At 42.8% G+C, this 15,440-nt stretch overlaps 1 protein-coding gene across 1 annotated transcript in view; it reads right to left on the minus strand.

Annotated features, from left to right (window-relative positions):
• The window catches only part of KANSL1L (KAT8 regulatory NSL complex subunit 1 like), a 93,367-nt gene extending 86,279 nt beyond the window's left edge, over positions 1-7,088 (minus strand). Inside the window, exon 1 of the mRNA XM_065412998.1 lies at positions 5,956-7,088. Within this exon, the coding sequence (XP_065269070.1) occupies positions 5,956-7,061 (1,106 nt within the window). The 5' untranslated portion in view covers positions 7,062-7,088. The remainder of the gene's footprint in view (positions 1-5,955) is intronic.
• Between the last annotated feature and the right edge of the window lie 8,352 nt (positions 7,089-15,440).

The following is a 15,440-nucleotide window of genomic DNA, read 5'->3' on the forward strand; positions in this document are numbered from 1 at the left end:
GTATTCTTCACAGTGATATTATGATATGATTATGACAGTTATGATATATTTTATGCACAATAAGTCACGTGAGATGTCATTGGAAAGGTTATGATTTGCTGAATATGATCTTAACCTTTCCAATGACAAAAATGATACATGTATACAAATAAGATCATATTCAGCAAATCATATTTGTATACATGTATCATTTTTGTATCCGAAGTTATGAATATTGACGATATATTTATTTCACATGTAGCTATTCCTGGGCAAGGCCCACTAAGTAAAAGGCTCTCCTAGTCTAGATGGCTGGCTGGGAAGGGCCCATTCAAGTTAATTAGCCATTAGAGAGAATAATAGGCCTTAGGAGAAGCTTATCTCCCACCTGGGGAGCCTTTGGGAGGACGCTACAGACAGCCTCCAAGTAATGGCTGCTATGACACTACAGGGACATGTGACCAGGTCACCTGGACTCCATCTTGGGATGTCAGTATTTTTCCGCTGGCGTGTGAACCAAGCTTTGAAACAAAGGGGTCCCGCCCTATGCAAAAGCTATATAAGGCAGGGGAGTAACATCACTGTGGTTCTTCACTGACTCCCCACCCAAAGAGACTCTTGGAAACACAGGCTGAACTGGGGGAAGTGCTGGACCCAGGCTGTGAATGGAACACCTGGGGATTCCAAGCTGTAAGCAAGTGCAGCTTCCCCTTAAGAATCTGCAGTCTGCTTAAATAAATAAATTAATGGAGATATCCCATCTCCTAGAACTGGAAGAACCTTGAAAGGTCATCGAGTCCAGCCCCCTGCCTTCACTAGCAGGACCAAGTACTGATTTTTGCCCCAGATCCCTAAGTGGCCCCCTCAAGGATTGAACTCACAACCCTGGGTTTAGCAGGCCAATGCTCAAACCACTGAGCTATCCCTCCCTTGTATCATCACTTAGGGTGAGAATCTGCTATTTATATCCAATCTATGTATTATATTAAGCTTAGTTTGTGTTTTTTGTTTATTTGCTAGGTAATCTACTTTGATCTGTGTGCTATCCCTTATAATCACTTAAAATCTATCCTTTGTAGTTAATAAACTTATTTTTGCTTTATCTAAAACCAGTGTGTGGGAATCATGACTCGGGGCAGAAAGCGGTTACATATCCCTCTCCACATTGAGGGAGGGGGTGAATTTTATGAGCTTATGCGGTACAGTTCCTTGTGCAGCATAAAACGGTATAATTTTGGGTTTATACTCCAGAGGCGGCGTATGCCTTAGGAACTGGAAGGTGCCCTACCTGGAGCCTTCCCATGCAGGGGCTGGTCAGAGCATCTGCATGTAACTGCAGCTGGGTGTGTCCCTACCTGTATGTGTGCTGGTGAAAGTAGAGGCTGGAGCCTGGAGAGGGCTTGGCAGCTTGTCACAGCAGCACAGTGTAAAAGGGAGCCCAGGCTGGTGGGTCAGGGGGGCTCAGTGGTACCCAAGTTCCAGGAGGCATCCCGGGGGGAACCAGTCACAAGAGGTTCTCAAGCTTATTTGATCATACGCCCCTTCTTTGTGTCTGTAATAGTTTACACCACCTCCTCCCCTGCCACACAAGTACATACTGATAAAAAAAACAACAACAACATGCAACTTTCACTAAATATTAAAACCAGTAAAGCATTGATTCAAACAGAGCCAACTATCCATTGTAATAAGAGCAAAAAGCCAAGCTGCAATTGTGGTCAATGCTTACAATTAAATGTGCACATTGCGTCATAGCAAATGGATTAATGTACAGATGGCAACGACTTTGTAGAATGCTATGCAAGCTTAACAGAAATCCACCAAAATGCACAGCACCATCTAGATGCATAGCGCCATCTGAGGACCTGATATGTCTGGAGGAATCAGCGTTGTTAGTTATTCATTGCTGTTGGTAAAATGTGCACCATCCTATTTCCCCCCCCCTAAAGCTTCTCATACCTCCCCCCCCCCCAGAATACATGCCACCCCTCCCCAGAGGGGCCTGTCCCCCCAGTTTGAGAACCTCTGATCTAGAAGAAATAAAACTGTATTTGCTTTAGTCTAGGACAGCCAGAAGGCCCTAAAGCCATTTAAACGGAAGAGAAAATGGCAAATCTTAATTGGTTGCACTGCAAGTCTCATTGCTCTCCACAACAGAGAGCTGTAGACTGTGAGAGGAAATTCACACAAACTCCTGGGAACTTCACATGAAGTGTATTTTCAGTAACTGAAGCTTGTTGGCCCTGCTTTTATGGCCATGTCAGTGGAGTTCACCAGACAGGTTTGCAGAAGGCAGACAACCTTGGCGGGAGATAGGGGAGCCTAAGGGAGGAATCTTGTATCTGCAAGAAGCTTAGGAAAGGTGAAAAAAGTCAGCAGTTCTACAACTGGCATAACAGTGAATTCCCATGATAGAGAAAGACAGATACGTGACTAGTCTTCACTGTAGTGTTAGCTCAATTCATAATTCGAGTATTACCCCAACCTGACTCCCATCCACACATAAAGATCTCTAGCTCAAATTAAGTTTTGGTTTAAACCAGGTTCAATTACTCCTGGGGAAATTCTGTGCCACTGTGCGTGCGCACATTTCATGTGCTGTGCATATTTTTAATTTTTTGTTGTTGCAGAAAATAGCTTCTGCTGAAAAGTTGCTACAGTTCTGCCTTTTGCCCACAACAGGATGCTGTGGCACTAGAACACAGCAGCTCCTCCCAGCAGAAAATAACTTCTGCAGTTATGCCTTTTGCCCACCAGAGGTCACTGTGGTGCTAGAACACAGCAGCCACTCCTGGCCAACCCCAACTATGATAGGGAAGAGAAAGAACCTGCCTTCTTCACCGCACCTGTCGGACCAGGTCAGGAGATATGGGGAGTCAGAGAGCATGAGGCTGCTGGGGGGGTGTGTCAGACAGGGACTTATAAGGGCAGGTGGGAGAGGACAGACTGGGGCAGAGACACATGGAGATGAGGGAAGGGGGCTGGTTGAGGGGGTGCAGGGACATGGAGATATGGGAAGGGGGCTGGCTGAGGGGGTGCAGGGCCACATGGGGACAGGGGGAGTGAGTGTCTGAGTAGGGTGGAGGGACACATGTCGACAGGGTGTGCAAGGACACATGGGGTGCAGGGACACACAGGGATAGGAGTAGATGTGCCTGACTGAATGGGAGAGGCTAGGGGTCAGCCAACAACCCTTCAAGTTCATATCCATGTTCCTTCCCAGCAATTACTTCCCTCTCCCTGATCTCCTCCATTACCCCTGACTCCCCCAAGCCTTTGCACAACTTCTGAGGGGTGTGGGAAATACAGTTCTGTACTATAGTTGAAATGAATAACTACTCAGAGTTCTGTATTAATATGCCTAAGAAGGAATCTATTTGTCAAAAAACATTTCCTGAATCTTTTTTATTGTCCGTATTGTTACAAACATACTTGTTGACAGATATTTTGAAATTAATTAGCAAAATAATTGAAAATGTGTGATTATATTGTGTTATTCTGACAAGTAAAATATGAAGAAATGTAAAATATTGTGTGAATAATTTTGGATTTTTTGGCGCAGAATTCCCCCAGGAGTATTCAATTCCTTGCTCTTCCATGGACTTCCTGTGTGACCCAGTGCAAATCACTTAGCCTCCCTGCCCCTCAGTTTCCCCACCTATAAAAAGTGGATTATAGCACTTGCCTACTTCACTGGGAAGTTGTGAGGATAAATATATTAGAGATTGTAAAGTGTTTTGAGATCTACTAAGGGAAAGTGCTATATAAAAGAGAGAGACATTATCATTATTATTAAACTCTAGCTGGCTCATCAGGGTGTGGGTTGAAGCTTGAGTGCTGCTGGAGCTAGTAATGAAGTGGGGCTAAGCCATTCTGTGCTGCTAATATAATCACTCTGTGTTGCTGCAGTGTTATTTTGCTGTGGGTTCTGCTCTCACTGGAGCTAAGCTAACTCAAGAGGAGTTAATCGGAGTGAAAACGAGCCCGACAGATAGCTGTGAATGCAGAACAAACTGAAGACAGAAAAGAGGAAATAAGAAAGATGAAGGACTGTCAGGATTAGGAACTGGCCCATTCTTTGCAAGTAAAAAATAACAAGCAGAAGCTCACTCCAAATCTTAGATTATTCCCTTCCCTTTGAAAATCAGAGTGTAAATTTGTCATCAGTTTTCCCTATTCAATTCATGTAATCATGAAATAAGAATCTCAGAGCAGCACCATTATCCAAAAGTTCAAAAAGATCAGCTAAGAACATGTATGTTGATTCTTCTCCACTGGGAGGAGTTGATGTTATTTTTCCATTTAAAACATTTCAAAGGGAGCATAAAATGTAATAATTTTAAAGATCAGAGTGTGCAAACAGAAAAGTTAGTTGGCAATTCATTACATTTGGTTTTGGTATTTAATACAGCACATACCATTTTCACAACAGACAGAAACAAATTCAAATGCACTTTGTATATTTTTCTCTCCCATCACCTTTCCAGACTCAAAATAGTTTCACAGAAGGCAATAGTAACATGATATATTAAACACTATTCTGTAACTACTGTACTATTTTAAGGCTTTCATAACTGGAGCTAATAAATGTATAATAAAGGACGAAGAGCCTTTTCAACAGGTGCTGAGATCCAATCCAATTTAAGATGAAACTTTCCTGGTTTTTACTGAATGTTGTGGTTTTCAAAGGTCAGAACAGGAGACAAATATTTTAATACACATTAACTTTGGGACTTAGAAAAAGTGTTATCAGACACTTACTAATCAGTAAACGAATATCCTAATCAGAGACCATTACAAAGGACTGGAGACCCCACCAGCAAATCCAAGGACAACCCCCTACGAAAAGCCCAATCCAAATCTCAGATGCTGGAAATGGGGAAGGTGATGGGATTCCTACCAAGTTGCTATCCCTAGACCATGCTAGCGCCTACAAATAGTAGTGTGGTTGTGGCAGCACGGAGAGCAACACGGATATTTTTAGGTGCTAGTTGGAGCAGAACTAATGCATGTATGTCTACCCATGATGGGAATCACACTTCCAGCTGCTGTGTAGACATAACTCTGGATGCTGCAAGGTGGCAAAATGTCTATGTTATCTTAAACCCAGCCCCCATTTTTTTCCATTTCTCCTCCCCTGAGAATAGTTTTAATAGACAGAAGCAGGTATTCACAGATTTCCAAAGGCAGGGCAGCATGAAATTGACATGATTCTTGTCAATTCACTAGCTAACTGTAGTGAAAGTTATCAGTGTTATTAATCCAAAAGAATAAAATTAAATATCTAGATTTTACAAAACATATGCCAAAATTTGCTCTCATTTACAGCACTGAATTCATTAAAGTTACTCTGGTGCAGTGCTTAATTACCACTCTTGTCAATGCTGTGCCTATCATATAAAAATAGATATCACAGCAATGCAAAGTGTTGCTCTCTGCATGCTACAACCTAATAAAATAATTGTTCCCTTAATATTCAATTTATAGAACTACAAATTGAGGGCTGGATCCTACCAAGCCTTGCTCGCTCGCATGAACAGTCGAATTGACTTCAGTAAGACTAATTGTTAAGTAAGGCTACTCCTTGCCAGAGGAGGTTGTGAAGGCTAGGACTATAACAGGGTTTAAAAGAGAACTAGATACATTCATGGAGGTTAAGTCCATTAATGGCTATTAGCCAGGATGGGTAAGGAATGGTGTCCCTAGCCTCTGTTTGTCAGAGGTTGGAGATGGATGGCAGGAGAGAGATCATTTGATCATTACCTGTTAGGTTCACTCCCTCTGGGGCACCTGGCATTGGCCACTGTCAGTAGACAGGCTACTGGGCTGGATGGACCTTTGATCTGACTCAGTATGGCCGTTCTTATGTGCTTACTCACATGCAAAAGAGCTTGTAGGTCCAGGCCCTTCAATTTCTGGGTTTGTAACAGCTGTTAAATAAATACATAAAAAGTCTAGCAACAGTTTAACACTTACGCTTCCACAGTTTTTCTGACAGTCTGTTCATCACAATCTTCATCTGAGCTACTGCAAGTGGCATCAGAGTCCAGATCTTTCTCCACATGAGACAGCAGCCCTGTAGCAGAGTGTGCAAAACCCCAGATTTCACCAGGTTCAATGCCGACTCCATTCTGTGTTTCTTTATTTGAATTATTTTCCAAGTTAGTTATACTGTTTTCTGCCCTAATTTCAGTGCATCCAAGGGAGCTACTGTCCAAAAATCTGGTTGGATCATGAAAAACTTTCATTCTTTGGAGCTGATGTTTCACAAAGCATTTCAGCTGGTGATCACAGTGTTTGACAACATGCTTTGCCAGGAGTATCTGTAAACGTTTCTGAGCTCTTTTGGCTCGACTGAGCACAACTTGTTGCTTACTGACACACTGAAGTAAGCGAGCATTCAACTCCTCTTCTTTACTAGTGGGGGTGCAGCTCACAATTGCTTTCAAAGGCTCGTGCACAACTTGATGCAATAAATTCCTTTTTTTTGTCTCAGCATGTACTAGTAGACCCTTATCCAAAAAGCCATTCTTCCGATACCATTTACAGTTTGTAAGCTGCATTTCTTCCACATTATTGGATTCAGTTACATTTGAATCCAACAGTCTCTGCATTTCTGCCAAACTCTGGGTCATGGTCTCCGATAAAGTTTCCCCTCTGACTTGCTCTTCAGGTTCTGAATTATTAATCTGACTGACCTGTGTGGTAGCACCATTATGTAGTAGATTTCTCATCTGGGAGCACTTGTGCTCTTCTGAATTCCTTTGCTTAGTGTTTTTGTTTTTTATGTTTAATGGAGAATTTGTGCTCATTAATAAGACAGATTGATAATGTCTGGAAGACTGTGGAGAACCAAAGTGTTTTACACTGAAGATATCATTACTGAGGTTGGGCTCAGTAGTGGGAAACCCCAAGACTGAGCAAGTAATCTGTGTGATGGAATCCTCCTTTATCGTCTCTTCGACTGCTCTGGAATTTTCCATGCACAAAGTTGTATCAGACTCCATAGCTCTAGAGGACAAAGAAGGTGACAAGTGGATACCATGACCTTTTGTTGCTGCCTCTCTGAGGGCTGGTGTCATTATAGCTATTGTAGATAGTTTACAGCAAACCTGAAAATAACAGGGGATATATAAATTGTCTAATTTTTTAATTACAATATACAAATAAAAGACCATTCAATGTAATTTTTTTTTTATTCTTTTAAAATCACTTTACACCTACCCAACTAATGCAAATTCATCTGACCGACAGGGCCTGACTGGATTCCCCAAAGAGCCAAACAAGGTCAGTTTTTCAGTATTGGACAGGGCTTGTTTCTAATGCAATAAAAGGCTTCCCCTTCCAGCAGAAGTTCTTCACTGTGGGCACCTTCCCAACTGGCCAGCTCCTTAGGTTCACAGGAGCAGGGCTTCTCTGTTGTGCTGATTAGGAGGAGAGAGTCTATGGTCAGCTTGAGGTCTTGGGCAAGCTGAGACAAGACAGTGGCAGGGAGGTTAAAAAACCCATGGGAAACAATAGGTTTGTTGACGAGGTGACTATAAGGCAGTGGTCCTAGTTTACTCCCTTCTTTTAGGAGTTCCATTGGATGGATGCCTTCTCCACTAGCCTCCCTCTACTGTCTTCAGTTTCATTGGCCTTCACAGCCATTGCCTAGCTCACTTCTCCTTAAGTCTTGGGTCTTGTCACATAATTTAAGTCTGAAGGGCCACATAATCATCTCACCGTTCCTTTGTGCTCCCTCCCATCTATTTGTTGTCTCCACCTGTTGTCTTCCTTCTTATATGGGGTTGTACACTGCCTCGCATATTGAGACCCTGTTCAGGGGCCCCTTGGTGCTACCACCATAGGAATAAATAAATAAATATTAAAATACAAGCTTTAGCTTTGGAGAATGAGATATTTTGTTGTCTACACCTATTGTTAGTCCACTCTAACCACTGCCCTCCCCTGAGGAGGGTGGCTATAAATCCTGACTGGGGCTCAACAGAACACCTGTTATAAGGGACTGCCTGGGAGATGCACTGAATCAGAATCCAGGCTGTGATTTGGGCCCTGAATCTCCAGACTTGTCAACATTTTTAGTAAAGGGCTGAGATGTGATTTCTCTACATTCTTCTTTTAGAGCTACAACATTAAAATGTTTAAAAGTAATTAGTCTTTACAACATTAAGTCCATCATAACAAAGCTTTTGTCGGACATATCCTTTAATTTGGGGGTTTGGGAGATTAGTTTTTTTCCCTGACAAGCATGTGAAATAACTGTGATAAGTGGAAAAGATGTAGATGGAGGTGCTAAAAGTTAAAGCAGGGGCAGAAGTCAGGCTTCCTACAGAGTTTACAAGCTTACTAGAGCCCCAAAGGGAGTCCCCACATTAGACCTTCTTTGAGCTCTCAGCAGAGGATTTCTTAAAAGGACATGGTCAACTTGAAAACTAGTCTATTTTATACAGCAAGTTTAAAGCAGTTTCAGCTACTATACTTGCCCCTGAATCCAACCTGCCGATTTGTGCAGTTTTATAATTACATCTTCCTTTTCTAAATAAAATATCCTCCTCCACTGCTGTGAAATACCCATATAAAACAGCAGGGAAACTGACTACACACAAAGAGCAATCAAACGCACAAAGTAAACAAACTGAAAAAAAAATCCATATATACCTATATACTCTAAGGTGCTATTTGGAACAACATAGTACAAAATTTTCACACAGAAATATGATGTTTGAAACTGATCATGTCCCTTTAAACAACACATCCTTCCAGCTGAGCTGCAAACTCCCTAAATTCCAACAAATCTATGAAAAAATTTTCATAGGTTTGGGAAAAAACACTGAAAACTCAAACTAATCCATCAAGCATGACCAAAGTAGCGGAAGGTAATACTCCTGATGGAGGACAATGCAAAAAAAACAAAACATAAAAAACCCCACAGATTTGGAGTTCCTGAAGCAAGCTGCTTGAGTTACAATGTGGTTAAAAATGGTAGAAAATCATTTTCAAAGGAGAAAACTCCTGATTTTGCAAACTGTCAAAGCTGATCGACACCTTGTCCAATAACCCTTTCAGGTTATTTCTTTTGTTTTTGTGGAGTCAGAATTATAAACCAGTATACTTCCAACCATAACTATGGAGAGTTTAGTATTTCTCCATAACATGCACTGAAAACAAAGACAGCCTTGTCAGTGATATAGGACTGAAACAAAGCATCATCCACAAGACTAAACGTTCTTCATTAAAACTGTCTTGAGCTCCACAGAAACTGCCCATTTTTCCTTTTGACAAGTTTGGGGTATTTTGTTGCATTCTGGCATCAAGTAGTAAAAATAATTTCACTCCACCCTCATTGGAAGCAAACTGCTATGGCCAAGCCCTTTGCTTCTCACAAAGAAGCAAGTACTGTAATATGATGTTTATGAAAAGGCTGACATCTTACACTGGAAAGAGCTTTCTTGTCAAAGGTAATACTTTCTGAAGATATTTTTCCATTGTCTAATACTTTAGGTTTCCAAACTAGAGCAATAAAAATTCTACTAGACTAGCAAACAAGTTATTTTTAATTATTTGAAGTTCAACTTTCATTTAACTGTTGGTTTTTGACATTGAGAATCTGATTTAAAAGAAAAGAAAGGAGTGGGAGAAAATTTTTGTTTAAAGAAATAGAAGTACCGTATATGCACAGTAGAGCAACTAGCGTTTAAAGTGACTCTATGTTTATCCTCACTAGAGCCTTAATTACACAGTAAGATGTAGCCAGGAATTTCAGTTTTGTATACAGCGTAAGTGCCCCGTTTGAGGCACACCCTTGCACCTACTATAAACACACACAAAATAACATTTTAAAAAACTAATTAAATGATCACTAATATTCTCCAATCCCCCTAAAAGTCACTGTTCTTCAATTCCTCCACACCCCACCAAATCCTACTTATTTTCTACTCCTCTCTCACTTTTGTCTTATTTTCTCATTTTCTTTCCCCATCTTTTCCTTATTTAGGGTTACCATTCGTCCGGATTCCCCCGGACATGTCCGGCTTTTTGAGCTAAAAATAGCGTCCGGGGGGAATTTGTAAATGTCCAGACTTCCCCCCGCCCCATGCAGAGCGCGCGCGGCTAACAGGGCAGCCGGCCGGATGGTGCCACTTACATGGGGCTCCGACAGCCAGAGAGAGCCCCTCCTCCGCTTCCCCTGCAGCAGAGATCACTCCCTCCCTCCCTGCATTAGCAGATCGCCTCGGGCAGTCTGGAGCTCCTCCTCCACTGCTGCCCAGCGTGCGGGGACGAACGGCTCAGGCCATTCCTGAGCAAGCTCACAGAGACATTAGGCGAAGGCCAACAACAAGGGGATCAGGGGGTCGGAGAAGGGGCAGGGAGGTTTTGGAGGGGGCAGTCAAGAGACGGGGGGGGTCGGGAGTTCGGGGAGGGCTTTCTGGGGGGGGTGTGGATAAGGTTTTGGGCAGTCAGGGTACAGGTAGGGGGTAGGGTCCTGGGGGGCAGTTAGGGTGGGGGGGTCTTAGGAGGGGGCAGTTAGGGGACAAGGAACAGGGAGGCTTAGGTAGGGGGTGGGGTTCTGGAGGGCAGTTAGGAGCAGGGGTCCCAGGAGGGGGCAGTCAGGGGACAAGGAGCGGGGGGGGGGGGGGTTGGGAATTCTGGGGGCGGGGCTGTCAGGGGGCAGGAGTGGGGAGAGGGATCGGAGCAGTCAGGGGACAGGGAGCAGAGGGGTTTAGATGGGTCGGGAGTTCTGGGGGGGGGTGTCAGGGGGTGGGGAGTGGTTGGATGGGGCGTGGGAGTCCCAGGGGTCTGTCTGGGGGTGGGGGTGTGGATAAGGGTTGGGGCAGTCAGGGTACAGGTAGTGTCCTAGGGGGCCAGTTAGGATGGGGGGAGGGTCTCAGGAGGGGGCAGTCAGGAGACAAGAGGCAGGGAGGCTTAGGTAGGGGGTGGAGTCCTGGGGGGCAGTTAGGGGCAGGGGTCCCAGGAGGGGGCAGTCAGGGGACAAGGAGCGGGGGGAGGGTTGGAGGTTCTGAGGGGGGCAGGAAGTGGGAGGGGCAGGGGTGGGGCTAGGGCAGGGCTCCTCCCGTCCTCTTTTTTGCTTGCTGAAATATGGTAACCCTACCTTATTCCTTTACTTTTCTAATCCATTCCTGACCTCCCTCTTTGAGACTCCCTTGGCTTTCTATTTTCAAATGTGTTTAAAGGGATGCATTCAAAACTTAAGTAAAATGTCATGTTGATTACTAACACCATCTTGGATTATGAAAAATAAAGAACTTTTAAAATCTATTTACTTTTACGTGTGGAAGATATTGGTTTATTTTGGGTATTTTTCTCAGAAGAAGCAATGTAAGCAGACTGGTCAGTTTCACTTTTGTTTATAGCTACGTTCACTTTCTGATTCTCATGAACTTACATAGTTCCACAGACTTTTGTTCCACATTTCAGGAAAACCTTCGAATAGTAATGTTTTACTGATTTTTTTAAAATGAAAGCAAATTTCTATTCACAATGGAGTCCTGTAAACCCCATCTGTGCAGTCCTACCTTTCCTACCACATTTTGAAATCAAATTATAAATTTTTAGACTCAAACTAGCCTGCTTAAAGGGACACTATCAACTTGACAACTTCTTTTCTCTCTTTTGTACCTACCTTATTTATCAGTAACACTTCAAGTTATAACAAAGAATAAAGAAAAAAATATTTTCAGTTCATTTACTTTTTGAAATCGGCAGTATTTAATGTATAGAAACTTACAGTTTCTTCTACATGAGTTGGCATTTTTAAAAGTGAGAAGACATTTAAAAAAAACCAGGAAAATGAGACTGTAAAAACAAAAGTTTGCAGGAGGTAGGGCCTGGTGTAATATCCAAACCCACATTTAATACAATGTTTGAAATGACTAGAATTCAAGTTGATAGTGTCCTTAAGACCTGTTCACGAAAATCATAATCCAAGCACTAGCCGCTTAATCACTGGGACTCCTTGCAGGAGTAAGGGTTTGCAGAAACCATGACTGAAGAGATGCTGGCCCAACAGGATGTCCTGGTTAAAGTTACGAAGGGCAAAGAGAAGTCCACACTTAACCACTTGGGACTCTACACTGATCTAAAAGAAAAGGTATAATCCTGGTCAGCAGCTTTTGTTTTTTGTTCAGAAGCAGCACAGTTATTATATGAATATGTAAACATTTTATGATTTTGTTTTATTAGTAACTCTGAAAAACAGGGCAAAGTGGGGAGTCTCTGTTTCAACAGCTCTTACCCTCAGGGATAGCTCAGTGGTTTGAGCAGTGGCCTGCTAAACCCAGGGTTGTGAGTCCAATCCTTGAGGGGGCCACTTAGAAATCTGGGACAAAAAATCAGTATTTGGTCCTGCTAGTGAAGGCAGGGGGCTGAACTCAATGACCTTTCAGGGTCCCTTCCAGTTCTATGAGATAGGTATATCTCCATATATTATATTATTACTGTGCAGTCAGTACTATACAGGGGAGCTGCGAACTCAAGCATTATGTACTCTCCAGCAGTTCTACATCAAAAAATTACTCATCTTTGAAAAACATACACCTACAGTGGTCTCTCTGTGAACACAAAGGGAACTCAATTTACAACAGACCACCCACACTGTTTTAATTACACAAAACATCAAAAAGGACATACTTCAACTGGAACTCATTACTATTCATTTATGATAAATCCATAACTTATTAAAAGCCCTGAATGGAGAAGATTTTTCCCCTTGTTCCTCAAGGATACTGAAGCCAGGGGCATATGTTATTCCAATATTTCAACGTGTATCACCCCTCTATCAGTTAGTTCAGATGTTCTCATATTTAATGTATTTATTTAATCATTTATTTGTAACAGAACATTTAATATAATAGATTTTTTTAATCTATCATGCTAAAATTAGGGTTTTTGTATTAAATGGATCACTCAAGGCTCAACATGTTATACATATGTCTCTAATATAAATATTTTATTTACTTCTAAGTACATTACAAGCTCCATAAAGAAACTGTATGTGATTATTTCAATTATCCCTTTGAATCAGTCAGCCTCTGAAGAGGTTCCATAAAATGTTTTTTAAACAAGACCAACTTAGTGCTTATTCTCTTCTTAACACGTGGAGACTTTAAACTTGCAATTCTATTTACATTCATGGGAGTTCCCAATGCGGACCAATGGGATGAACGAGCCTTTACGATGAATAGATCAGTCTTCTATGTTTATGTGCTTGCTCTCTCAGGGACATCATACATTTTCCAGTTTTATTGTTCAAGGAGTTTCATGGAAGTTTTTTGGTCAATATTATGAAATATTTACCTTTTAATAGGAGGCAGAATCTAATGATTAGTCCAGGGGACTGTTTCTGACTCCACATATGACCATAGACAAGTTACATACCTACATAGGTAACTGTATGTTCCTCACTGTAGTAACTGAGTGCTTCACACTCACTAATGGATTTTACCCTTAAAACACCCCTGTGAGATTGGGAAGCATCATTCCTGTTTTATAGATGAGGAACTGAGACACAGGGTAGATTAAATGACTTGCTCAAGGTCACACAAGACATCTGCAAGGATTCTCGAGTCCGACTCCAGTGCCCTATCCACTGTTTTAGACTACCCCACTCCTCCTCAAAAATGATCTGTAATTCTGGGTACATAACTTGTGATAGTCTGGGCCTGATTTTGAGATTTGCTGAGTACCCTAGCCTCCAAATCAAGGCAATAGAATCTGATAATTAGGCTCAAAAGGGGCATCAAAAAAAATCAAAGGCTACTTTTGAAAATGTGGACCCAAACTTTGTGTTTCCATTTTCCCAACTGGAAAACCAATGCACTGCAACAATGTCTACCTTCTTCATTGTACTGTTGGGAGACCTGAAGTATCATGCACATCTATTATGCTATAGAACAATTAATATTTGTAGATCACTGAGTTCCTTGACTGGAAAGACTTATACAAGGACAATGTATTAATACCTCATCCAAGGCCTTGGCAGAAACTGCAGTAAAACAGCCAAGGAAAGAACAATATTCATGGGGGGAGGGGCCAAATCACAGAGGAAAGCAGAATAGCACAGAGAGACCACTGGAAACTACAAGGTGCACATTCTTCTAAGATCCACACAAACTAAAAGGGAAACTGGCTCTGTATGTAGGCAGTTTCAATGTTTTTCTTGTATAATCAAAGTAGTAAGAAATGCACAAAGCAAACAGACTAACAAGTGAAAAAAAATTCTACTTTATTTCAGTTAATCTTAGGTGTGATCTGTAACTATACTAGATAAGATTTTTCAGACAGACGTGTGATTTTTCAGTATAGTGTCTATCCCTTTAAGGAAGGAGTACATCATCCTTCTCTATATATTTCCTAAAAGGTGTTATTTTTAATTTACACCCCCGACATGGTCTAAAATAAGTTTTCTTTTATCTGATTGTATCCAACTCTATCCCATATCTGAGAGAGTTCATGTTTTAACTAGCATTTTCCTAATGGAAAAATTGGAATTTTGTAATGTTAAACAGTTTTATTTTTATCTCATCTGTAAATTCCAGCACTTAGGAAGATATAGAGAGAGCAAATTTAGCCCTTCAAGGCATTTACAGATTCAGCTCCCCTCTTCAAAAACACTTTTCTTGGTAAAGTATCCTACAAAGAACAAGTGACTCTCTTTTTCCACTCTCTCTGAATTACTCCACATTCGAATCCAAAACATAGTTTGAGTTTTACAGACCAAATGGGGATACCACTGTTTTCAAGAAGCTACATTTAAACACATTCCGTAATTGAATCAATCTGCATGTGTTTGTTTGTTTTTGTCTAAGAAAAGCCAGCCATCGGCCAACGTGAGAGGCAGGTTTTTAATTTCCTCCGCAGTGGCGGGGCCTGTATTCCTCCACACTGGCTCTGTGGGCAGGCTGCAATAGATTTCCCAGGGGGATAAAATGGCAAACAGTGAGAGTGTGTTCAACGGCGACGTACAGGGCAGAGAAACAGACATCCCCGCCCCGCCCCGCCGGCTCCCAGCGTTGCATCGCGCCCCGACCTCCCCAGCGCGTTTCCCCCACCGCTATGTTCTGGGGTTTCCTTCTCGTTTGCGACGTGTATTTCAACGCAGCAGCTCCAGGCCTCTCGTGGCTTCCCCCACCCAGAGGAACCCCACTGCGCCCGTCCCCATCGCTCCCTGCAGGACGTGTGGAGGGAGGCGGCAGCCCCCTGCGGGCGCGGAGCCCGGCCAGCCGTCGGGGCTGCGGGAGGCGACCCCCCCCCCCCCGCGTCGGCGGCTGTTGGACGCCCCTCCCGGGGGCAGGCCACGACTCCCAGCTGGGGAAGAGGGGAGGGCAGGTGCCAGCGAGGGCAGCCTCGGACCGTCTGTCCTCACCCGACTGGCCCCGCCCCCTGAGCTCAGCACCGGCCCCGCCCACCAGAGCGTACAGGCTCTTCTCATTGGCCCCGCA

This window comes from Emys orbicularis, chromosome 11 (genome assembly GCF_028017835.1).
Source record: "Emys orbicularis isolate rEmyOrb1 chromosome 11, rEmyOrb1.hap1, whole genome shotgun sequence".
In the NCBI taxonomy this organism is placed as follows: Eukaryota; Metazoa; Chordata; order Testudines; family Emydidae; genus Emys; species Emys orbicularis.